General features: G+C 39.0%; 1 protein-coding gene and 1 pseudogene across 1 annotated transcript; one reads left to right on the plus strand and one right to left on the minus strand.

The window, feature by feature from the left end:
• Nucleotides 1–1561: 1561 nt before the first annotated feature.
• On the minus strand, nucleotides 1562–24070 carry LOC125868736 (uncharacterized; annotated as a pseudogene).
• Nucleotides 24071–26052: 1982 nt separating this feature from the next.
• Nucleotides 26053–26420, plus strand: LOC125866845 (probable histone H2A.3). Its single transcript, XM_049547212.1, has 3 exons — nucleotides 26053–26240; nucleotide 26285; nucleotides 26328–26420. Exons 1-3 carry the CDS (start codon nucleotides 26053–26055, stop codon nucleotides 26418–26420), a joined length of 282 nt encoding a protein of 93 aa, XP_049403169.1.
• The last annotated feature ends 337 nt before the right edge of the window (nucleotides 26421–26757 follow it).

The following is a 26757-nucleotide window of genomic DNA, read 5'->3' on the forward strand; positions in this document are numbered from 1 at the left end:
TTACAAATCATTCCACTAGAAATTCGTAATTGCACTCCTCTATTTATATTTCAAAATTCCCCATTAAACACATATGTAATTCCCCATGTTAAGATTATAGATACTAATCAACAAATTAAGTTCCTGATGAACTTAATTCAATGATCAATTCCCTTTAGAGCACTGCTTAACTTATTTCATGTACCAGATTCATAAATCAACTTGCAAGGTTTGACACGATGAAAACTTTTAAGCTTCTCAAAAAGGCATATCATCAATCTCTATATCGAGACATGGATTTCGTCAACTAACTTATTATTTCACCAATATATATTATCATTATCCAATCTACTAGGAATATTGACCCATCTTAGAATCTCACCTTTTAATAGATCAAAACGATAATTAACGTATACAGATCATAATAGTTATATCAGGATTAAGAATATAAGTACATTTAATAGTTTAGAGAGTATACTTTTGTCAGTCGGTCTAAAGCAACTATCTCTACTTGGTCTCGTTCAATACATACCAAATGCACTAGCACAAGAAGTTGGAACTATTCCATTCCCATAATCAAGATAAACTACATATAATCTTGTGCTACAATCGTACCGATGGCATGTCCAATTCCCATCTTAGATTGTGAACAAAAAAAAACTTTATACTTATAAGAACCGATGATTTAATCCTCTATGTATAAGCTTAAACTCTATATACTAAATCATCTACTATAAAAGTAAACATACACCATGAACGAATATATGATCTATTAAAATAAATAAATAATTATTCTATAATAAATACTATATCTAAACACACTACTAAAAAATTGTCAAAAAGCGACGGCCAAAAGCGATGGACTGTGTCGCTTTTTTGGTCAAAATCGACGGAAAAGCGACGGAGTCACCTCTGTCCCAACGCTTTTTAAAAAGCGGCGGATTGCGTCGCTAGAAAGCGATCGACAACGTCTCTTTTTTATTATTATTTTTTTGAATTATTTTTAACAAAAGCGACGAAATCCGTCGCTTTATTTTAATTTTAATTTTTTTTATTTCTAAAAGGCGACATAGTTCGTCGCTTTTCTAGAAATTTTATTTTTCAAAATCCCTAAAAAGCGACGGACAAAACCACGCTGTCCGTTGCTTTTTATGGGATTTAAAAATAAATAAAACCCAGAAAAGCAACGAACAAAACCACGCTATTCGTCACTTTTCTTTAAATATTTTTGGCAGCAGAAACTGCCAGTTTTTGTTGCCCACCTGCAAATGCAATTCAATTCAATTCTACACTATTCAGCCCAATCAAACACACAAAATTATAGACAATCTAAACAAAACATAAAACAACAAACTTAAAATAACATTAAAAAGTATCTAAATCATAAATTAAAGACTTATAAAGTCTTTCAAAATTCGTTTCAAAATTACAAAAAGTTCATAAATGTCTAGAGATCTAAACTAGGGAGTGGGTTCTACGTAATCATCCTTATCACTCTCGTCGTCGGTGTCATCGGGATCCGAAGTAGTAGGTCGACGAGCGAGGTTCATCATTTGTTCTTTGATTTGCTGAACAGTCTCACTCATGCTTGCTTGTTCAGCTGCTCTTCTCCGTCTGACTCTGCCAGTGCTATTGTAAGCTTAGTTATTTGAGCCGACATAGCAGCAATTTGAACACCGTCAAGTGCCTCGGCTTGACGTGACAATCCAATTCCTTCTAAGCCTGACTGGAGTCGTCTTACATCGTTTCGAGAGCCTAGACCATAGACTCTACCCTTGTGTGTCCCCCTTACCACTTTTTCTTTCCAAATCTGGGTGGAAAGTTCAGGTATCAATTGGACCGAACTATCTAGATTCTCAGCGACGTACTGATGAAAGTCATTATGCATATTAAATATAAAAATTGACATCAATATATATACATATCATAAATATATTCACTATTTTAACTTATTTAAACAGCTTAACAATTTTAACTAGTTTAGTTTTGACCTAATACAATAACTAAATCCACCAACTAAACCACATTATTTTAACTTATTTAAACAACCTAACAACATTTTAACTTGAACTAGTTTAGTTTTGACTTAACTCCAACAACTAAATCCATCAACAAAACCACATTATTTATTTTAACTTATTTAAACAACTTAACAACTTTTTAACTTGAACTAGTTTATTTTTTACTTAATTCCAACAACTAAATTCATCAACAAAATCACATTATTTATGTGAACTTATTTAACAACTTAACAACTTTAACTAGTTTAGTTTTGACTTAATACAACAACTAAATCCACCAACTTAACAACTTTTTAAAGCTATGTGTCAACACTAGATGGACACAAATCGATCTTGCAAGAAAATCAATTTTGTCATCAATAGGATCAACTAGTGTTGGTACTTATGCTTAACAAAAATATTATTTCTAAATTTAAAGCTAATTGTCAACACTAGATGGACACAAATCGATCTTGCAAGAAAATCAATTTTGTTATCAATAGGATCAACTAGTGTTGGTACTTATACTTAACAAATATATTATTTCTAAATTTAAAGCTAAGTGTCAATACTAGATGGACACAAATCGATCTTGCAAAAAAAATCAATGTTGTCATCAATAGGATCAACTAGTGTTGGTACCTATGCTTAACAAACAATCGATGAACACAAAAAAATTATCACAAATTAAAGCTAAGTATCAATACTAGATGGACACAAACACATTATTGAAAACAATTGTACTTGAACTTTAGAAATTTAGAAGCACCAACCTTATCTCCTACTTTGATGAAAGAAGCAATATAGTCTTGTATCAACTTTTTTAGATGTTGAGCTTCCTCAATTGCCTAGCATGAAAAGTTCTAAAATTATTTAAATATAAACTTCAGATCCAAGAATATTAGTTTTATATATATATATATATATATATATATATATTCAAGTTTTAATAAGTTCAAGTTTTCAATTCAAGTTCATATCTAATTTCTAAAATTAATTAATTATATATTCAAGCTAATTAGTTCCAAGTTCAAGTTCTAATTTCAAGTTCAAGTCTAAGTTCAACTTCAAATTCTAAGTTCGTGTTCTAAGTTCAAGTTCAAGTTCTAATTTCAAGTTCAAGTTCTAAGTTCAAGTTCAAATTCTACGTTCAAGTTCTAATTTCAAGTTCAAGTTCTAAGTTTAAGTTCAAGTTCTAAATTCAAGTTCAAGTTCTAATTTCAAGTTCAAGTTATAAGTTTAAGTTCAAGTTCAGGTTCTAAGTTCAAGTTCAAGTTCAAGTTCAAGTTCTAATTTCAAGTTCAAGTTCTAAGTTCACGTTCAAATTCTAAGTTACACTTCAAATTCCAAGCTTTGTTCAAGTTTTAAATTCAAGTTCAAGTTTTAATTTCAAGTTTAAGTTCAAGTTCTAAGTTCATGACATTCAAACATTCATCATCTAAATTCATGACATTCAAACATTCATCATCTACTCATAACACTTCAATTACTAATTTCTAACTTCAAATTAACACTTTATAACTAACTAGTCCTAAAATCAAATCCAAAAAAATTCCAATTCAACCTCAAATTACATATTCTCAAGTTTAAACTAGTCCTAAAATACAAAAATGCTAATTCTTCACTAACTAACAATGCCCAATTTAAAAATGACAATTTTTTTAAAAAAAAAAACCCTCCCTAAAATAAAAATCTTCAATTATCTATACCTAACTAACAATAAACAAATCAAAATAACAATTGAATAACACAACCCAACAAACAAAAACAATAATATACTAACAAACAATCAATTATAATCACTAGAATTGAAAAAATAAACTAAAATTTAACCCTAACCTTAACAAGGAGAGGCAATGTAGCGACAGCGATAGGCGACGGGGAAGGGCAGCAATTGGGAGAGGACGATGACCGACGATGGGGAGGGAGATCAATATAGAGAGAAGGGAGAGAATAAGAGTGAAGAGAGAGAGAGGAAAATAAGAAAATTGCAATATGTCTTTCAGATATTTAATAAAAAGCGACGGACAACGTCTCTAAGTCTGTCGCTTTTTTTAAATATAGTTGACCAACATTTTGACCAACAACCGACAGACTAAGAGACACTGTCCGTCGCTTTTCAAAAATAGTTGACCATATATTTTGACCAACAAGCGACGGACATAAAGATGCCGTCCGTTGCTATAATAAAAAAATTATTAATAAAAAAAAAAATTAAAAGTGACGGACAGCGTCATCAATTTTTAATTTATATATAATTATTTTTAATAAAAGCGACGGATGGTGTCGCCATATATATTAAATAAATAATTATTAATTATTTGGCGCAAAAATCCGCAAAAAAAGCGATGGACTAAGAGATGCCATCCGTCGCTTTTTGTAAAATAATTTAAAAAACAATTATTTTTATTAAAAAGTGACGGACAATGTGGTAAAAGACATCACTTTTTGGAGCGACACCGTCCGTCGCTTTTCTGTCCATCGTTTTTAAGCAGTTTTTTAGTAGTGACACGTGGTTAATAGTATATATCCCAACAATCTCCCACTTAGACTTTTAACCATCACGATTGTTATAATGTACTATATCTAAATGCATAGTTAATAGTATATAGCCTAACAATCTCCCACTAAGACACTTAATCTTGAAAATTATTAGAATACTATTTTTAAACACATGATTAATAGTATATACCCTAACAATCTCCCACTTAGACTGTTAACAATGCATTTACAACTCACATATATTCCTTTTATATTTCTTATCAAAAGGATCTTACCAAGTTGTTTTCTTATGCAACTTCATCTAGTAATGCTGAGTCGTAACTTATCGTTTTTGTATTAGATCTTCAGATGTTTATGATGAAAGTCCTCTTAAATAGACAAAATCAATCAATCTTTGTTATGATTCTGCCACTACGACTAACTATTACTACAATAGTCACAGTTTCATGTTCTTGAGTCTTAATATTTTCCTCAAAACCTTGCGGTAATGAAACATTAACTACTTTTCATGTAGTGTTCTTTAATTTTCCCAACATCACTTTCACTACTTGAGGTAGTAGTATTGTTATGTCTAGTAACGTTTCTCCCACTACGTAAATGCAATGGAACGTCAATTCTGACTGTCACTACCCGAGTCTACACCTTGGACGTGGCTGGCACTCGAAGACCATTGCTGCTCACCAAGCGAACCCTCATCCTGGCTGACTACAAGCGGAAGACTAACTCAAGCATGCAAAAGCTTAAAATTGAATAAAATTCATGAAACTTAAATACAAGCTTTAACTTAAATGAAAACTCTGGATAAAAATAAATTATTCAACTGGCCATAAAATAGGCAACTTAAGTTTTTAAAACATTTAGTAAAATAAATGATACAGACTTCTCAACTAGACTGACTATCTATGAAGCCTCTAACTGATAAAGATGGAAGTCGGGACAAGACCCCGATATCCTAATAACTAATATAACTGAAAGGTAAATGAAATCCTCCGGAACCAAGAGGCTCACCATAGCTAACTCGAACTCTCGGATGTATCAACGAAGCTCTTGTTGATGATCATGAATACCTGTGTCTGCATCATGAGAGGATGCAGGCCAAATGGCTCAGTACATGGAATGTACAAACATGTAAGAGGAATTCTAAAGCATAAACATAAGCTTGAAACTTGATAAAAAGGAAACATATTTACCTCTTCTCAAACTTACTCAACTCAAGGAATACTCAAGGATACTCAAAACTACTCAACTTACTCAACTCATAAGTACTCAAAGATATGATATTCGACTTTAGGTACTCAACTCTGGATAGTCAACTCAATATGACTGAACTCATTTCATTATAAAGCAATTTAAAACAAGTGCAATATAAAGAAACAAACTGTTTAAAAACATGATGTCAACTCTATGTATATGTAAGGATACAACATAACTCTGAAATGTATGTAAAAATACAAATAACCGTGTATATAAAAATACAATAACTTATGTGGGAGTTTCTCTAACCGACAACCATCACATTAAAGTTATAGTGATGATACAACGATCTACCTCACGCTGCCAGCGCATCCTATACCTTGCTAAGGGCACAGGACCTGAACTACTAAGTGGATCCACTAGTCTATGCGAAAACGATTCATATAAAAAGTATGACCCTTTTCTACCCATGATGGCTACATGGTTTATGGCAGCTCGGGGTTTTCTGAACCCTCCCCCATATCGGTGCTCAATACTACTCCCAAAATATACTAGCTCTTTATGTTTTAAAAAAACATACTTCTTTCTGTGATTTGAGATTAGTGCTAAAAAACATAACTCAAAGGCTATCTTGGAAATCAAAGTTTCCCCTCTTGCTTCATTTAGAAAGCGATTACTCTTTTCTAAAAACTAGCCCGAAGGCTCTTTGGAAATCTCAGTTTCCGTTCTTATTTAAATGTGAAAACATTTTAAATATCTTTGGGAATACTTAGTCCCCATATACTTTTTGAAGAAAAGGACTTCAACTTTACTCTTTACTGAACTCAAAACTTAAGTCTTAAAACAAAGTTAAAAACATTTGTAAAAGACTTCTTAAAATATAGACCATGCCGAATTATGGACGTGAACGACTCAATGGATGGTTTTCAATAACCATAGATAGATCTCAATACTTGGAACTCAAGATCTTCACTAATACTACTCATTTCAAGAATGCTCAACTCAGAGGATTCATGTGGAATTATGAGAATGAACTATTCAACTCAAGGACTCAAAGATACTTCTTATCTCAAGACTGCTCGACTTATCGGGTTCATGCGGAATTATGGGCATGAACAATTAACCTCAAAGACTTCATGGGTAACATGTAATATTCCCATGATTTGGAATGTAATCTCAAATGGGTTAGAAACTCAATACTTAAGACTTAGGACCTGGAGATATTTCTCCTCTCATAGATACTGAACTTCTGGATTCATGCGGAATTTAATGGCATGAACGACTTGACTCGTAGGTCTACATAACATTATGGAAACTCATGTATACAACTCTTCTCATTCTCTCACTTACTTTCTCAAAATTTAACTCAAATAGATTATGGATTTCCAAGGATTCACAATTGAAGTCAAAATTTTGCTTGAACTCTACTCTTAACTCTCTCTTTAATGTGAATTATGAATTTAAGAGTTATGGTTCATGATATGAAGGATATAGATGATAGTGTAGACTCATGAATACACTCTCCTCACTCTCATTCTCACTTACTTGAGTCTTGAAACAAGTTACTAGAAGTTGTAGAAGACTCCACAAAATGACTCAAAGGGACTTTCTTAGAATGTTCGAAAGAATTCTCAAAAACTTAACTTTTAGCTCTACCTTGAATTTGAATTATGAATTCAAGGTTATGATCATGTTATGAATGATTTCTAGGTGTTTAGAAGTAGTTTAGAGTGTTTAGAATCGAAAGAGAGTGAAGGTGCACTTTAAACGAACTCAAACGGAGAAACCGAAGACAAACTGGATGGGACAGGCGACCCTGGCGCTCTGAGTGTCGTGGGGCACCAGCCCCTAAACTTCAGAGGAGGGTTTTGGGCACTCTTGCTGGCGCATCGCGCCAGGCCCCAACCCAGAAAACTCGACGAAATTCTTTGCTCGTTTTCTCACCCTATTTTGCCTAGAATTGAACGGTTTCTTCCCCAATCACTTAGAATTGATTACTTAGCTTAAGTACAATCTAATATACTCAATACATCCCTTAAAACACTCACTTTGATCTTAAGAAATCATCAAATACCCAACACAACAAGATTTAGAAAGAACTTCAAGAACACACCTATCAAGAACTCATCAAGAACTTTAATCTTTCAACTTCAGGAATGAAATTTGCACTGAAAATAACATGTTTGGCGTGTGGGTGAACAAAACCATCACTATGGAAGCTTACATACCTCTTAGGAATTAAACCCATGGCGAAAATCCGCAACAAATCGCAAGACTCTCGACGAACGCTTTGATCATCTCCTATTTTCTCCTATTTTCTCTTCTTTTCTCTTCTTGAACTCTCAACTAAAAGGCTAGGCTAATTTTAGGATTATAAAACTGAAACTAATAGGATTAGACCCATAAAACCTTACTAAAAATGAATTAAATCTGATTTGGTAAGGAAAAGACCAAAATACCTCTTACTATTTCGGCTAACTTTCCTTAACTGGGCAGCTTAACTTCAAAAGGCCATATCTCACTCATCCGACCTCGAAACTTAGCAAACTCGGCGGCGTTGGAAAGATAATTCAAAGGTCTTTTCTACTATATCTGGTAGTACAACTAACTCATCCTGATCTATGAGTTATGGTCATTTGAAGTCGACCCAACTCATACTTTAGTATAACTTGCAAAATTTCAGATTTTGCTATTTCCAATTTAATTCTTTTTTTCCGAATTCAAGGTGCTACATCTAGTGAACTTAACACTTAAGAAATTTTAATTCCTCGGTAAAATTCTACTCACAACAAAGGATGGTTCAAGTCTTAGCTCAAAAAATTTCTGGGGTGTTACACTGACATACCAGTTAGATGTTCTTGAGAGTCTGAATTTACAACTGACTCATTTGTTATTTCTTTGTTCAGTCCTGTAAAACTAGTTTACTTCTAGGAACATGGATTACTCAATAGTCCTTTTCTAGAAATCTGACAGTTGTCTTAACAATTGCCTTATTTTTTGTAGGACAATAAAATAAATCTTCTTTCATTCTTTTTGGATATCCAATTAATACACACATTTTATTCCTGATTGGATAGGAATTGAATTCAAATGTGATGTGTAGCTCTTAGAACATATCCCAAAAGAAACAAAACAACAATGAATAAGTCAATTATTAATCTTATCTTCTTCATAAGAGTCTATTTCTTTTCTCTTTTACACCAATCTATTTTAGAGTGTCTGGTGTAGGCAATTGAAATGCAATTATTCTATCAGATAAGTGTCTAATCAACTATGCAGAGAGGTATATGTCACTACAATCATATTGCAGTGACTTTATATATTTTTCATGATGCTATTTTCATTTGTCTTAAAATATTTTGAGTTTATGAAGACATTCAGACTTACAAAACATCAAAAATATATTTTCATATCATGAGTAACCTTCTGAAAATCTCAGCATACTCAAATTTACCTCTTGCCTGAATGATCATTTACCGCACAAATTAGAATAGATTAGTTCTAACTTATCACTACCTTTATTTCGTTTTTAAGAGGAAAGGTCTCTTAGTCATTTTTCTTTCTAAACATGACTCACATGTTGGTACTGACTTCACTTTCAATGAATTGTTATGTCCATTCTTTAACCAACTTAAAAGTTCTATCCAGAATAAATCACGCAGACGCTAGTATACAAATATGTTTAATTCAATTTAAAAGATATTTTCTCTTATGAGATAGATTAACATTCAATTCATGAGAAAAAGAAATTCATGCATCAATATACAATAAGAGATAACATATTTATCAAACTCAAAAGAGTTACAAGAAAAATATATTAAGTGTCCATCTCTTATTTAGCTAGACACCGAAAATAATTTCATCTAACATGAACATATATAATGCAATTTTTAAAAAATTAATATCTTATTTCTATCGAAAGAAATACTTGAATAGTATTAAGTGAGTCTGTAAAGTCTATTCAGAATTTGAGAAATAATACATTAAAGAGATCATAATATGCCGAATAATCCTAAATAACAAAATGCAGTGCTCATTTATACATATATATCCATGCATCTCGAAAAGCCAATCGATGGAATTGGAAAACTACTCATGTAATACACATGTACAATGATTGAGTATTCACTCTATAAACTTATATAGGCCTAACTCAAATGGAGAGTCTACTGTTAGTTTAAGTCATGGGAAAATCACCCTAGTTACATTGATCAAATCACATATTACTCAGTTAAGGAGAGTTAATACAGATTATCAAAACTAGCGATTATATACATAGTGACTTGTATTAGTTTCATCCGATATGGAGGAAGGTCTAAGCCGACTCGTGAAACTAATACTTCACTACAATCCAATCTTGGCAATCAAGGTAACGACCCCTATACTCAAATATGACCAAAATCTAATATAACGATCCAAAAATATTTCTTACTAGGCTGTTCTTATGAATCTACCAAATTTCAGACCAATCAGAGTCCTTTTTTTCGAATTCCAAAACTATGATCAATTTGGTTGAAAAATTTGTTTGGCCAAAATAGAATTTAAATTTTTTTCCGTTCAAAAATTCTTATCACATAACATCATTTGTAATAGATACACGAATCAAGAACAAAGAACAAAAAAATTCTAAAACTATTTACATTATCTAAATACTATTTTCCAAAAATCATCATATTTATGTATAAATTGAATATTAAAATTCAAAACATACCTTATAGATATTAATGCATCTTGAACAACAAATTTTGAAGAAAAAATAATGACTCATGCAACATACATATATGGTGTCAGATATTCACTCCAATAAATTTAGAACATGTCACGACCCAGACCATCGTGATTGGTACCCACACTAACCATCTAGTGGGAGAACCACTACTAAGATAATCCATCAGACTCCACCCAGCCAGCAGTGCACTCCCCGCCCAGCTAGAAAGAGTGACCCTAGGGGGCACCCAACGAAACAGTCCACTCCCAACCTAGCTAGAAAGAGAGACCCGTGAGTGAGGTAGATATCGCGAGTCATCCTACCATGCAGTCAGCTCCCAACCCAGCTAGAAAGAGCGACCCGGGGACACCTAGCCAGCAGCACACTCCCAGCCCAGCTAGAAGGAGAGGCCCGGGGGCAATCACCGAAATCACCGAGTCTACGCAGCCAGCGATACGTTCCCAACCCAGCTAGAAAGAACGACCCTGGGGGTGATGTTATCTCCAATAGGATTCAATCCAACAACAATCACCGTGGAACGCCGTCCACTCTAAGACATCACAAAAAGGCTCCAAGCCTATACTATCTCAATCCACGCCTCGAGTGATGCACTAAACCTTTGAGAATGCGTTGGAACCGCAGAATGAGAGGGAGAAGATACAGAAGTGCAGCAAGTAGGGATAACACCTAATGTAAGGCTCAAACTATCAGACTCAAGTCTGCTATTCTAGTCTACAAGGAGCTAAGTCATCCGAACGACGTCGATAGCAACTCAAGGCTATCCAGCCCACACGGTCATAAGTCTAAGGCAATGCTAGCCTAACCTAGACTAAGGACATCATGCTTTCAGTTAAGGATGAACAAGGCATACAATACATAGCATACAAGCATACAATAGCATTTATGCAACTCTACTAAACCGGTTAACATGATACTATGCCTGAAATGTGGCCAATCGATCCTAACATAAGGTATCTAATCAAAGTAAGGTAGTAAATCGGTACCCACCCCCAATTCACTCCAATCATCATGTTTTTACACAATTAAGCTCAATCTAAAAGAAAGGAAACAGTAGCCTACCTTAAGGCCGATCTCGCGCTCTCCAAATCACTTTACCGGAGCTTTTCCTTCCCGATCGACCTTTGAACACTGTCACTCTATCAAATATAGGGTCAAAACGTTAGTACGGTCGTTTAGACACTAAAATCACAACAAACAGAGACGGGTCAATTTTGGTGTCAAAACGGGAATCGTGAGACCCGCACCGAGCTATCTGAATTTGACTACGTCAAGAGATCCTAAACAACACCCCAAACTTATGTTCCAAAATGGAACACAATTCGAGGCACAAAAACATAGCAAAAACCAACAAGCAAGAAACCACACTTTAAACAACTAAAAAAAAGAAAGCAGCAGCAGTCCAAACTCGAAATAAATGAAAATTGAAAACCTCAGGACACAAAAAAAGGGTCAATCTAGACCAAACTCGACATTCCGGAGCTAACCTCGCTGATGAAATTCTCATCCGAGCGCGTATACTCAGAATGTTGACCAAAGTCAAACTTAGGCTTAAATTTAAAGTTAAAACGCCTAATTGCACCGACTCACACTGAAAATCTCGGGAGTCATGTCGACCACGGTATTAACCTAAAATGACTCTTCCGAAGCTGATGGAATCGTCAGAATTGGATTCCGATGTCATCTTCTTGAACTTTTGATCGAAAATGATCGTTCAAGGTTCATAAGCTCCAAAACACAAAAACTCGCACCAAGACCAAACGAATGACCAGGTGACCAAACTGTCAGTCCCAGCAAGTCATAAATGACTTGGGGTTGCTACAGGAACGTTCTAAACAACACACAGAAGGCAAGACACAGAAATGACCTGGAGGGTCATTACAATATCCACTACTAAAAAGGACTTTCGTCTGCGAAAGTAAGGGTCAAGAAGTACCTGAAGGCTCAAACAAGCTGGGAAACTGCTCTCGCATCTCCTGCTCGGTCTCCTAGGTAGCCTCCTCGACTAGACGATGCCTCCAACGGACCTTAACAACAGGAATGGCTCTCGAACGCAATCTCCTCACATCTCTGTCTAGAATGGCAACTGGCTCCTCTACAAATGTCAAACGATCATCTAACTCGACTGCATCATACTGGAGCACATGAGACTCATCAAGAACATACCGCCGCTACATCGAGACATGGAAAATCGGGTGGATGGCTGAAAATGCTGGAGATAGGGCCAACTCATAAGCAACCTCCCCAACTGTCCGGAGTATCTCAAAAGGCCCAATATACCTGGGGCTAAGCTTGCCCCGTCTCCCAAACCTAATCACGCCCTTCATGGGCGACACACGGAGGAATACCTGATGACCAACAGAGAATCTCAAAGGTCGGCACCTCCGATCCGCATAACTCGGGTGCCAACTCTGAGCCATCCTGAGCCTATCCTGAATCACCCTCACTTTATCCAGGGCCTCCTGAAGCAAATCTGTACCACGTGCCCTAGGCTCTATAGACTCAAACCAACCAACTGGAGAGCGACAACGCCTACCATATTATGCCTCGAATAGGGCCATCTGAATACTAGAGTGGTAGTTGTTGTTGTACGCAAACTCCGCCAAAGGTAAGAACTGGTCCCACTTACCTCAAAAATCCATAACACAGGCCAGCATCATATCCTCAAGGACCTGAATAGTATGCTCCGATTGGCCATCCGTCTGCAGGTGGAAAGTTGTGCTAAGGTCAACCCGAGTGCCCAACTCATCCTGAAAGATCCTCCAAAAGCTGGACATGAACTGAGAACCCCGATCTGATATAATAGAAACTGGCACCCTATGAAGTCGAACCACCTCCCGAATGTAGATACGAGCCAACCTCTTGGCGCTAAATGAAGAATGAACAGGAAGGAAATGTGCTGACTTGGTCAATCGATCAACGATGACCCAAATGCTGTCAACACCTCTAGAAGTCCAAGGGAACCCCACAATAAAGTCCATAGTGATACGCTTCCACTTCTACTCCAGAATGGGTAATTTCTGAAACTCACCACCAGGCCTTAAATGCTCGGCCTTTACCTGCTGCCAGCACAAGCAACGGGAAACAAAGTCAGCAATATCTCTCCTCATGCCACTCCACCAGTAATGCTTCCTCAAATAATGATACATCTTCGATGTGCCCGGATGGATAGAGTATATAGACTCATGGCCCTCAGAAAGTATCAACTGTATCATATCCCCAACTCTTAGAACACATATGCGGCCGGCGAATCTTAGCACTCCATCAAGATCTAAGGTAGCTTGACCACCATCACCCGTTAACACTCGATCTCTAAGTGCCACCAAAGCCTCATCCTCAAACTGACAACCATAGATCCTATCAAGCAAGGAAGACTGAACTCCCATATGGGCCAAGACACGTCTAGAATCTTAGATATCCAACCGAACCATGCTATTGGCTAAGAACTGAATGTCCATAGCAAAGGGTCGTTCCTCAATAGATAAGAAGGCTAGACTACCCATACTCACCGCCTTTCGGCTCAAGGCGTCCGCTACCACATTCGCCTTTCCCGAATGATAGATAATAGAGAGGTCATAGTCCTTCAGAAGCTCAATACAACGACGCGGCCTCGAATTAAGGCCCCTCTGGCTTATAATGTATTGAAGACTCCTGTGATCGATATAGATCTCAGATCAAACTCCATACAAGTGGTGCTTCCAAATCTTAAGTGCGAAAACTACTGCCGCCAATTCTAAGTCATGGGTAGGGTAGTTGCGCTCATGAATATTAAGTTGCCTCGATGCATAAGCAATAACCCGACCCTGCTGCATCAATACACAACCCAAACCAACGACGGATGCGTCACAATAAATCGTGAAGCCCTCGCCCTCAACTGGAATAGTCAATATAGGAATGGTGGTCAATAACTCCTTAAGCCTCAAAAAGCTCGCCTCACACTCCTCTGACCAAAGAAAGGGAACATCAACACGAGTCAATCGGGTCAGAGGCACTGCCAAGATAGAGAAACCCTCCACAAATCGTCTGTAGTANGGGTAGTTGCGCTCATGAATATTAAGCTGCCTCGATGCATAAGCAATAACCCGACCCTGCTGCATCAATACACAACCCAAACCAACGACGGATGCGTCACAATAAATCGTGAAGCCCTCGCCCTCAACTGGAATAGTCAATATATGAATGGTGGTCAATAACTCCTTAAGCCTTAAAAAGCTCGCCTCACACTCCTCTGACCAAAGAAAGGGAACATCAACACGAGTCAATCGGGTCAGAGGCACTGCCAAGATAGAGAAACCCTCCACAAATCGTCTGTAGTAGCCTGCTAGTCCGACGAAGCTCCGAATCTCAGTAACTGAGGTGGGCCTAGCCCAATCACGAATAGCCTCAATCTTCGCCGGATTTACCATAATGCCCTCCTTAGATACAACATGCCCTAAGAAAGCTACAGAGTCTAACCAAAACTGGCACTTTGAAAACTTGGCATAAAGTCGCTGATCTGTCAAAGTCTGGAGCACAACTCTCAAATGCTGCTCATGATCACCCCTACTTTAATCAACTAAAAAAAAGAAAGAAGCAGCAGTCCAAACTTGAAATAAACGAAAATTGAAAGGTGCCCAACACTCTTTGAACACTCTGCGATGAAGTCTCGACAATTCTCAATACGTGGGACTTCGAATCACCCAAAACTGAGCCAAAAGGAGAGAGATATGACAAAAACAAGAATGCCAAAAACAAAGGCTCGAAAAAGGGGTACAGCAACAGGTAAATTGTGAAATTATCTCAAACTACGCGCACTCAACAACTTCCAAACACTCTACGGCAAAGCCACCGAAAATACGAAGCTCCCGCACTTTGAATCACCTAATTCGGACAAAACATGAGAGAGTTATGAGGGATTATGTTTTGGGAAATGTTGTTGGTTTTTCTGCAATTATAGCAGATTTTCTGCAATATTTCCAAAACTTAAAGACTCTGACGGGGTGCTCCGAACTCGTTTGGAACCCCGTGCACGCAAACGAGATATGCAACCATACCAAATTCGATATTCCAGACTCAACGGCGTAGTCTAAATTTCCAGCAAAGGTCATCTCGATAAAAAGTGGGTCCCACTTCCAAAGGTCATTTTAAGTCAAAACCCACAAAAGGGCTCGGATAGATATCGAAAACCTCGGGACACAAAAGAAAGGTCAATCTAGACCAAACTCGACATTTCGGAGCTAACCGCGCTAACAGAATTCTCATCCGAGCGTGTTTACTCAAAATGTTGACCAAAGTCAAACTTAGGCTTAAATTTAAAGTTAAAACGCCTAATTGGACCTACTCACACTGAAAATCTCTGGAGTCATGTCGACGATGCTACTAGCCTAAAATGACCCTTCCGGAGCTGATGAAATCGTCAGAATTAGATTCTAATGTCCTCTTCTTGAACTTTTGATCGAAAATGATCGTTCAAGGTTCATAAGCTCCAAAACACAAAAACTCGCACCAAGACCAAACGAACGACCATGTGACTGAACTGTCAGTCCCAGCAAGTCAAAAATGACTTGGGGTCGCTACAGGAATGCTCAAAAGGACACACAGAAGGCAAGACACAAAAATGACCTAGAGGGTCATTACAATATCCACTACTAAAAAGGACTTTCATCTGCGAAAGTAAGGGTCAAGAAGTACCTGAAGGCTCAAACAAGCTAGGAAACTGCTCTCGCATCTCTAAGTCATACAAGTAGTGCCTCCAAATCTTAAGTGTGAAAACTACCGCCGCCAACTCTAAGTCATGGGTGGGGTAGTTGCGCTCATGAATCTTAAGCTGCCTCGACGCATAAGCAATAGCCCGACCCTGTTGCATCAATACACAACACAAACCAATGCCGGATGCGTCACAATAAACCGTGAAGCCCTGGCCCTCAACTGGAAAAGTCAATATAGGAGAGGTGGTCAAGAACTCTTTGAGCCTCAAAATGCTCGCCTCACACTCCTCTGACCAAACAAAGGGAACATCAACACGAGTCAACTGGGTCAGAGGTGCTGCCAAGGTAGAGAAACCCTCCATAAATCGTCTGTAGTAGCCTGCTAGTCCGTCGAAGCTTCGAATCTCAATAACTGAGGTGGGCCTAGACTAATCACGAATAACCTCAATCTTCGCCGGATCTACCATATGCCCTCCTTAGATACAACATGCCCCAAGAACGCTACAGAGTCTAACCAAAACTGGCACTTTGAGAACTTGGCATAAAGCCGCTGATCTCTCAAAGTCTGGAGCACAACTCTCAAATGCTGCTCATGATCACCCCTACTCCGCGAGTATATCAAAATGTCACCAATGAAGACTATGACGAAGGAATCAAGATAAGGCCTGAACACGCGCGTCATCAAGTCCATAAAGGTAGGAGGGGCATTAGTCAACCCAAATGACATCACCAAGAACTTATAATGGCCATAACGGGTCCTAAATACAGTCTGAGAGATGTCCGCTACCCTAATCCTCAACTGGTGGTAACCGGACCTCAAATCAATCTTAGAGAACACAGAAGCTCCCTGTAGCTGGTCAAATAGGCCATCAATCCTAGGTAGAGGATATCGATTCTTCACTGTCACCTTATTCAATTATCTATAGTCAATGCACATGCGCATAGTATCGTCCTTCTTCTTAACAAAAAGAACGGGAGCACCCCAAAGTGATACACTAGATATGATAAATCCCTTACCCAAGAGATCCTGGAGCTGAACACTGAGCTCCTTAAGCTCTGCAGGAGCCATCTGATATGGCGGAATAGAAATAGGCCGAGTACCTGGCTCAAGTTCAATCGGAAAATCAATATCACGCTCTGTGGGTAGGCCAGGTAGGTCAGTAGGAAACACATCTAAGAAGTCACGAACAACAGGAACTGACTCAACCAGAGGAACATCCCTACTCACATCATGGACATAGGCCAAATATGATAGGCATCCACTAGCCACTAGCCTGCTAGCATGAATAAAAGAGATAACCCCAACTGTTGTGCTACCACGAGATCCCTGCCACACCACCGGAGGAATACCATGAATGGCTAAAGGTAATGGTCTTAGAAAAGCAATCTAAAACAGCGCGATAAGGGGATAACCAGTCCATGCCCAGAATCACATCGAAATCAACCATGTCAAGTAATATAAGGTCATCCCGAGTGTCACGCCCCTGGATAGTAACTAAGCAAGATCGAAATACGTGATCCACTACTAAAGACTCACCCACGGGGGTCGACACATGCAACGGCGCTACCAAAGGCTCAGACATAATACTCAATCAAAAGGCATAGTAAATAGAAACATACGAAAAAGTAGAGCCTGGATCAAATAAAGCCAAGGCGGGCTGCTGGCATAAAAAAATAGTACATGTGATCACATCGTCTGATGCCTCAGCCTCCGCCCTCGCTGGAGCTGCATAGAAATGGCTATGTCTGCCTCTGCCCTGCCCACCAAACCTACCACCTGTCCTGCCTCCTCTGGGACCACCTCGTGTACCCTGCTGACCACCTCTACGGTCCTGACCCTGACCACGGCCTCTAACTGGAGGTGCTGGTAAGGCTGGGGGAGTTGCATGAGGAGCGGGAATAATCCGACTATGCTGAGGGCAGTCCCTAGCCCAATAACCCTTCTCACCATACTCATGGCAACCCTGTCGAGGGCGACTCCCAGAAGAACGACTACTATGGCCCGAAGAACCCGATTGAAACACCTCGCGGCCCTGACTCGAACTAGCCTCACTCCGACCACCATCTGATGCCTTAAGAGAGGCCTGTGTAGGTCTGCTAGACTGACCCTGTCAAAATCGTCGTCCGGCCCTGTCATGATAATCTCTAGACTTGGGGCGGGAGTCACTGTAGCTGCCCTCATGCCTAGCCCTCTTCTCGCTGCCCCCTTGGGCCTGGTGATGAAGATGCTTCATAGTACTAGCATGGTCAACTACGTCTAAAAAAGATCGACCCGCAGAAACTAAGGACTGGGTCTCAAGCAGAAGTTGCAATCTCAACCCACGAATAAAGCACCTAACTCTCTCCTCCTCTGTAGGTAATATCATCTCGGCATGACGGGAGAGCTCGTGGAACCTAGTCTCGTACTCTGCCACCGACATGGAACCCTGCTCCAACCTGCAGAACTGATCCCTGAGGCGGTCTCTGACGCTACGAGGGATAAACTTGGCCAAGAAGGCCTTAGAAAACTTATCTCATAATACCGGTGAAGATCCAACTGGCCTGGTCTGAATGAATGTGCGCCACCACTGCCTGGCTGGCCTATCTAGCTGGTAAGCAATGAAGTCTGCCACTCTAGACTCCACAAGGCCTAAAGTGTGAAGCCTCTCACGACAAGTAGTAAGAAACTCGTGGGCATCCTCATCCACTGCCCCAGAAAACCTCGGTGGTGTCAACCTGAGAAACACACCAAGCATCTTCTGGTCAAGCGGCATAGGTTTGTCCGCTGCCAAGGGCTGTATTCCCTTAGGTGGTACCTGGACCTCAGGTGCCCTCATTGTAGGCTGATCCTGCGGTACTACTGCTGGTGTAGCTGGGGCGGGTGGCTGATGCATCCCCCAAGCACACCTAAGAGCTAAGCAATAGGGGCCTGGAGATCTGGAGTCAAAACTAGTACGGGTGGTGACTGGGTTGGCCCCAGCCCCATCGGCTGATCTGGTATACGAAATGCTAAAGGGTCTACTACTAGCTCTGGATCCTCCTCTCTCTTCTGGACTGATGATGTGGCCCTCTCTCGACCTTGGGGTCGGCGTCTACCCCAAGCTGGGGCTCTGTCTGCAGGCCTGGGTGCATCACCTCCGGTCGCGCCACCTCGCGAGCAAGCCATCCAATGAAAGAGTGAAACAAGTGAGATCTTAAGGAACCAATAATACACATGTTGCACGAAAGTGAAAGAAAAGAGGAAATCTTTCTAAGGACATCCTGTAGCCTCCCGAAGATAAGTTACGGACGTCTCTGCACCGATCCGCAAGACTCTACTATACGTTAGCTCTGTATAAGTGAGACCGGTGAACCTGAGGCTCTAATACCAACTTGTCATGACCTGATTTCTTGAGTCATGATGGCACCTACTCTACCCTACCAGTAAGTAAGCCAACCCGTAACCCAGAACATCAAGCAATGAGCGAAAGGGCAGAAACTAGCGAAAACAATAATCTAAACAAGAATAACAAGGCGGAAGCAACCCAAAATAAATATATACAGAAATTCCTCCCAGAACCTGAAAGTCACTAGTACAGAGCTATCTAATAAAAGTACAAGTCCCAAAAGTGGACCACAACAGAGCGTGTCTCAAAAGCAACAAGGACTAGCTAAAACAAAACAAGGAGACAGAACAAACCCCAAAACGCCAAGTGCTCGTCCTCGTCTCCGAATCACAGCTGCAAAATAAGGCTGGAACTAATCACCGCTGGTAACTAGTACTGGGACCTTCATGACGAAATAGATGCAAAGCGTAGCATGAGTACCAACACAACAGGTACTTAGAAGGCATCATATGCCGACTGAGTAAAAATGGTAAAAACAATAAGAAAGGATAGAATCTAGACACAAAGAGGTCAAAGCGAATCAGAAAAGAAAGCACACGAGCATACCAGAAACAAACTAAGTACAACTAAACTAAACATAACTGGACCCCATATGCCCAGATGGTACACTCGTGCGCAAGCTCAAATAAAACCTAAACGAACCCCCATAAGCCTGACAGGTACACGGAAATGCAAAGTCTACTGAGAAAGAAGAAAATCGAGCTCCCAGCCCAAAGTAACTAAGATAATCCATCAGACTCCAACAAGCCAGCAGTGCACTCCCAGCCCAGCTAGAAAGAGTGACCCTAGGGGGCACCCAACCAAACAGTCCACTCCCAGCCCATCTAGAAAGAGGGACCCATGAGTGAGGTAGATATAACGAGTCGTTCTACCATGCAGTCAGCCCAGCTCAGCTAGAAAGAGCGACCCGAGGACACCAATCCAACAGCACACTCCCAGCCCAGCTAGAAAGAGAGGCCCGGGGGTGATCGCCGATATCACCGAGTCTACCCAGCCAGCGATACGTTCCCAGCCCAGCTAGAAAGAACGACCCCGGGGGTGATGGTATCTCCAATAGGATTCAATCCAACAACAACCACTATGGAATGCCGTCCACTCTAGGACATCACGAAAAAGGCTCCAAGCCTATACTATCTCAATCCACGCCTCGAGTGATGCACCAAACCTTCGAGAATGTGTCGGAATCGCAAAATAAGAGGGAGAAGATACAAATGTGCAGCAAATAGTGATAACGCCTAATCTAAGGCTCAAACTATCAGACTCAAGTCTGCTATTCCAGTTTACAAGGAGCTAAGTCATTCGAACGACGTAGGTAGCAAGTCAAGGCTATCCAGCCCACACGGTCATAAGTCTAAGGCAATGCTAGCCTAACCTAGACTAAGGACATCATGGTTACGGTTAAGGATGAACAAGGCATACAATACATAGCATACAAGCATACAATAGCATTTAACACATAAGCATGCAACTCTACTAAACCGGTTAACATGATACTATGCCCGAATTGTGGCCAATTGATCCTAACATAATGTATCTAATCAAAGTAAGGTAGTAAACCGGTACCCACCCCCAATTCACTCCAATCAACATGTTTTTACACAATTAAGCTCAATATAAAACAAAGGAAGTCGTAGCCTACCTTAAGGCCGATCGCGCGCTCTCCAAATCACTTTACCGGAGATTTTCCTTCCCGATCAACCTTTGAACGCTGTCACTCTATCAAATATGGGGTCACAACATTAGTACGGTCGTTTAGACACCAAAATCACAACAAATGGAGACGGGTCAATTTTGGAGTCAAAACGGGAATCGTGGGACCCGCATCGAACTGTCTGAATTTGACTCCTTCAAGAGACCCTAAATAGCACCCCAAACCTATATTCCAAAATGGAACAAAATTCGAGGCTCAAAAACATAGAAAAAACCAACAAGCAAGAAACCACACTTTAATCTACTAAAAAAAAGAAAGCAGCAGCAGTCCAAACTCGAAATAAACGAAACTCGAAAGGTTCCCAGCACTCTTTGAACACTCTACGATGAAGTCTCGACAATTCTCAACATGTGGTACTTCGAATCACCCAAAGCCAAGCTAAAATGAGAGAGATATAACCAAAACAAGAATGCCAAAAACAAAGGCTCGAAAAAGGGGTACAGCAGCAGGTAAATCGCGAAATTACATCGAACTACGTGCACCCAACAACTTCTGAACACTCTACGGCAAAGCCACCGAAAAAACGAAGCTCCTGCACTTCGAATCACCTAATTTGGACAAAAGATGAGAGAGTTATGAGGGTTTAAGTTTTGGGAAATGTTGTTGGTTTTTCTGCAATTATAGCTGATTTTCTACAATATTTCCAAAACTTAAAAACTCAGACGGGGTGCTCCGAACTCGTTCGTAACCCCGTGCACGCAAACGAGATATGCAACCATACCAAATTCGATATTCTGGACTCAACGACGCAGTCAAAATTTCTATCAAAGTTCATCTTGATAAAAAGTGGGTCCCACTTATAAAGGTCATTTTAAGTCAACCCACAAAAGGGCTCGAATAGATATTGAAAACCTCAGGACACAAAAGAAGGGTCAATCTAGACCAAACTCGACATTCCGGAGCTAACCGCGCTGATGGAATTCTCATCCGAGCATGTTTACTCAGAATGTAAACCAAAGTCAAACTTAGGCTTAAGCTTAAAGTTAAAACGCGTAATTGCACTGACTCACACTGAAAACCTCGGGAGTCATGTCGACCGCGCTACTAGCCTAGAATGACCCTTTCGGAGCTGATAGAATCGTCAGAATTGGATTCTGATGTCATCTTCTTGAACTTTTGATCGAAAATGATCGTTCAAGGTTCATAAGCTCCAAAACACAAAAACTCGCACCAAGACCAAACGAACGACCAGGTGACCAAAATGTCAGTCCCAGAAAGTCATAAATGACTTGGGGTCGCTACAGGAATGCTCTAAATGACACACAGAAGGCAACACACAGAAATGACCTGGAGGGTCATTACATTACTGCTCTTGACTTGACTCTTAACTAGTCCTTGAATTGAATTATGGATTCAAGGATTAAGATTTGTGATTGGAAAGATCTCATGTTGTTTAGCAGTGATTTTAGATAGCTAAACATGAGAAAGAATTGAAAATCAAGATTTAAATGTGGGTCCGCGATGCGGAGGCATAATTAAATTTTGGTTTCGAAAAAGTCTTTTGAGGCAAAACACCTCGTGTCAGCTCCGCAACGCGAAGCTGAAACTTCAAATCTGGGCACTAGGCGCGCGACGCGCGGCCACCCTTTGATTTCGTCCGACAAAATTTCTTCTTCATTTTTCATCCCCAATTCACCCAAACTCGATTCTTTTTCTAAAAGTACTTTTAGATATAGATACCCAACAAAAGTACTTAAGAACCTAGCTCGAAATGACTCTATAATGTGACGTAACGAACTCAGAAACTTCTCAATTCATCCCAATTCAAGAACAACATTCAAATTCAAGAATTCATGTCAAGAACATCAACTTTCAAACTCTTTCAGGATGAATTTCACTGAATTAAACATGTTTGGCGTGTGGGTGAACGAACCCAACACTATGTAAGACTCACATACCTTGTAGGGATCACCCACGACGAAATCCACAAGCTAAACTTGACGAACTTGATGATTTCCTTGCTTCTCCTGCTCTTTTCTCCTCTTCTTTCATCTTCTCTAAAACCCTAAATCTTTTCCAAAAGCGTAAAATTGACAAGGTTCAATTTAGACCCTTAATTAATTCACTAAAATGAATTTAATTAATTGGATAAGGAAAGGACTGAAATACCCTTCAAAATCCTGATTGGACATTTCCTTATATGACAAGTCTAGCTTCCAATGGGCGTATCTCACTCATACGAATTCAGATTTTTACGCAATATTGGTGGCATTGGAAAGATCGTTCCGAAAGCTTTCCAACCATATCTGGAAATACATTTAATGCATCCTAAGCTAGGAGTTATGGTCATTTGAAGTTGACCAAAAAATCACTTTAACTTACTTACAATATTCCAGATTTCCTTATATTTACCAAAAATAACTATTTCCAGATTTTAAACTTCCTTCTAGTTATTTCTAGTTGCGAGATGTTACAGTTCTTCATCTTCATCTAAGCAAACATCACCAACCTGCATCCAGACTATGTCAAAAAGACATCAAGAGTAGTATCAGTACGAAACACACGTACTGGTAGGCATCATCGGTCAACCCGACGCCCTCGACATAACATAGGAAACCAACTAGTAAAAATATACAATAGACCACTCGCTTCTCCACCTTTACCCTCTTTTAAAATACTTCCCATATACTCTAGCACTCTAACTATTAACCACCTTCCAGTCAACCTACTTACTAGGTACTTGATCATAGCCTAACCATTCTAACACGTAGGAAAACATCCCCAAATACGACTGCAACATTCCAACTAATCGCTCACGTCATACCCTTACTTCCTCGTCACACTAACCAACCATGGTCACATAGTACATTAAATCAAGCTTTCTTCCCACTAAACCAATCTCTTTTCCCACAGTGAAATCCACCTAAGCATATTTCATCACACCTGCTACCTCTACTTCTCGCCATTACAACACACGAACAACCTTTACTATCCATTACTCTCCCCTTGAACACTTTGCCATTCCACTATACCCAACAGGTTCGCTCAATACAACAAACAATCAAATTTAAACCATCATAACATGTGCCCACTAAGTGCAACATATATAAGTCAATACAACACTATACTCACAAACGCATATCAAACATATACAATATCAGCAACATTTACAAACAATTTCACGTTTCTTAAGTTACACAATTTTGCCACATCATTGGCCCTTTCATGGAACCCAAACCCAAACAGTTAGCATGCCGGAACGTGGCAACTAATCCATGTTAGTTATGCCAGAACGTGGCAACCAATCCAAGTTAGTTATGCCGGAACGTTGACACTGATCCAAGTTAGTTATGCCGGAACGTGGCAACCGATCCATTCAACACACCACAATCACAATCACCAGTATATCCTCAATATCATACATTTATTTCATGAATTCATGGAAATCATAATTCATTCATCTCATTTACAACTAGTGTGATCAACAATGCAACATTCATATACGTACATGTATCACAATGAAGCAAGAACAACATACATCACACAATCATAGAATCACTACCATCACCTATTAATTAATCCTCAATCCCTATCATATATATATATATATATATATATATATATATTAATTTGACCATACTTAGCCCTAGTTCATCATCAAAGGCTTCTTTCTAGGGTTTAGTCACAATTCATCATAAATCCTCAATTCAATCACTCCAATTTATGATCTAGCATACATTCATAAATCTAGTTCCATTCATGATTTCATAATATTATTCTTGAACCAATTCTATTCATGATTGCAATTCTAGAGTCCCTAACAATTCATCAATTCCTCTTCTCAAGGCATAAACCCACATACTTTTATTTCTAGGAATTACTTATGGAATTTACTCTGTGCATGAGGGTCTACGCATAACCCTACCATTGATTTACATATATTACTTAGTAAGCACATATTTATAAATACTCTGTTCACAAAACCTAGCCTACTTGGGTGCCAAGAAGTTGCACAAAGTTTTTGACTTCAATTCGGGTTTTTTGAGCTTCATGACGGTGAATTTGGCCAAGAATCCATATGATCTCACCATCCTCACGCTAGAAATCTCCTTCTCCTACCTTCACAATCTTAGAGCAGCTTTTCTAAGGTTTCTAGGGTGTTTTACGACTTGTTTAGGTATTTTAGAAAGATAGAGAAAATATGATTTCTCGTAATTTATTTTCCCAGATTTTTGTTCTCCTAAAAACCGATGGTTCGGGTCGTTACATTAATCTTCTAAATGGGCATCTTGATTAGCTTTGCTCTATATTATTGGATAAAGTATGAAAAGTAAAACACAATAAGTTTTATATTGTTATGGAAAAAAATGCTTTATATGTGAACAAATTAAGTCAAATATAGAAAATATTTGAAAAGGGACCTCAAAAATTATATTCACATCTAATTAAACAAAATTATTTTTCAATTGAGTATAAATTAACTCTTCAAATAATGTAATGCTAGTATAGAATAAAATTTATACTTTTATCTTTTTCGAATGCGGTTAATCATCGTTATACTAATTAATTTTATTTTGACTAATCCGTGCATCATTTCTTATATCTAAAATGTTCTCTTAATATTCATGTTTATGCAAAAGCAGTATCTCATTAAAGAAAAACCTGGCATGCTGGTTTTCATCTTTAATAAAGATGTGATTGGTGTTCTTGTTGCCCATGATCTCAAGCAATGGGAATTTGCTCTTTCATCCAACGACATACAAGTTCAATCCTTGTGATTGTATTCTCATTTGTTGGGTAATTACTCCCGTGGGCTATAAATATCAAAACCAGGTTGCTTTAGAAACTCACATACACACACAACAATTCAGTTCTTCTGCTTCATTAGTCTCTTGTTTCTATCGATCAAAAAGCAAAACATTTTTTATTTTTGAAGTGAAAAAGATCAATGGACGGTAAAGGGAAAAGCCCTGGTTCAAATGCTAAAATAAGGTCCCATCCTCGTAGAAACAAAGTAGGTTTCCGATTCCCAGTGGCTCGTATTGCCCAATTTCTCAAAGTTGGGAAGTATGCCAAACGTGTTGGCACTGGAGATCCGATATTCCTTGTGGTTGCGCTTAAGTACCTTGCAGCTGAGTTGAATTTCTCAAGTTCCTTTTTTTAAAATGTTAAATTTTTAGGGTTTTTGATAACTATTTTTTACATATGTGTGATTGTTTGTAGGTGCTTGAATTGGCTGAAATTGCAGTGAGGAATGACAAAAAGAGTCGGATCATTCCAAGGCACATACAATTAGCTATTAGGTTTGATGATTAATTGTTTTTTAGCGATGTGACGATTCCGAATGGTGGTGTTATTCCAAACATTCACAACATTTTGCTTTTCTTAACAAGAAGAGTCGTTCTTCAAAGGCCGCTGCTATTGTTGCTTAGGAGGAGGAGGATTAGACTGATCATTCCATCGCAAGCATACAAATGTTTGCTTTTATTAATCTCCTTGTGATGACCCAGGGGTACCCCCTAGACGTAACACAGCGTACTTGATCCCGAAGGGGGTCGCATATAAGCCCTTAGCATAATCAAACACATAAAGTCATAAGAATGATGCGGAAAATTTAGAACTTTTACAATCGAAGTTCAACTTCTTTTTCATA

Source organism: Solanum stenotomum, chromosome 6 (assembly GCF_019186545.1).
Source record: "Solanum stenotomum isolate F172 chromosome 6, ASM1918654v1, whole genome shotgun sequence".
Classification (NCBI taxonomy): Eukaryota; Viridiplantae; Streptophyta; class Magnoliopsida; order Solanales; family Solanaceae; genus Solanum; species Solanum stenotomum.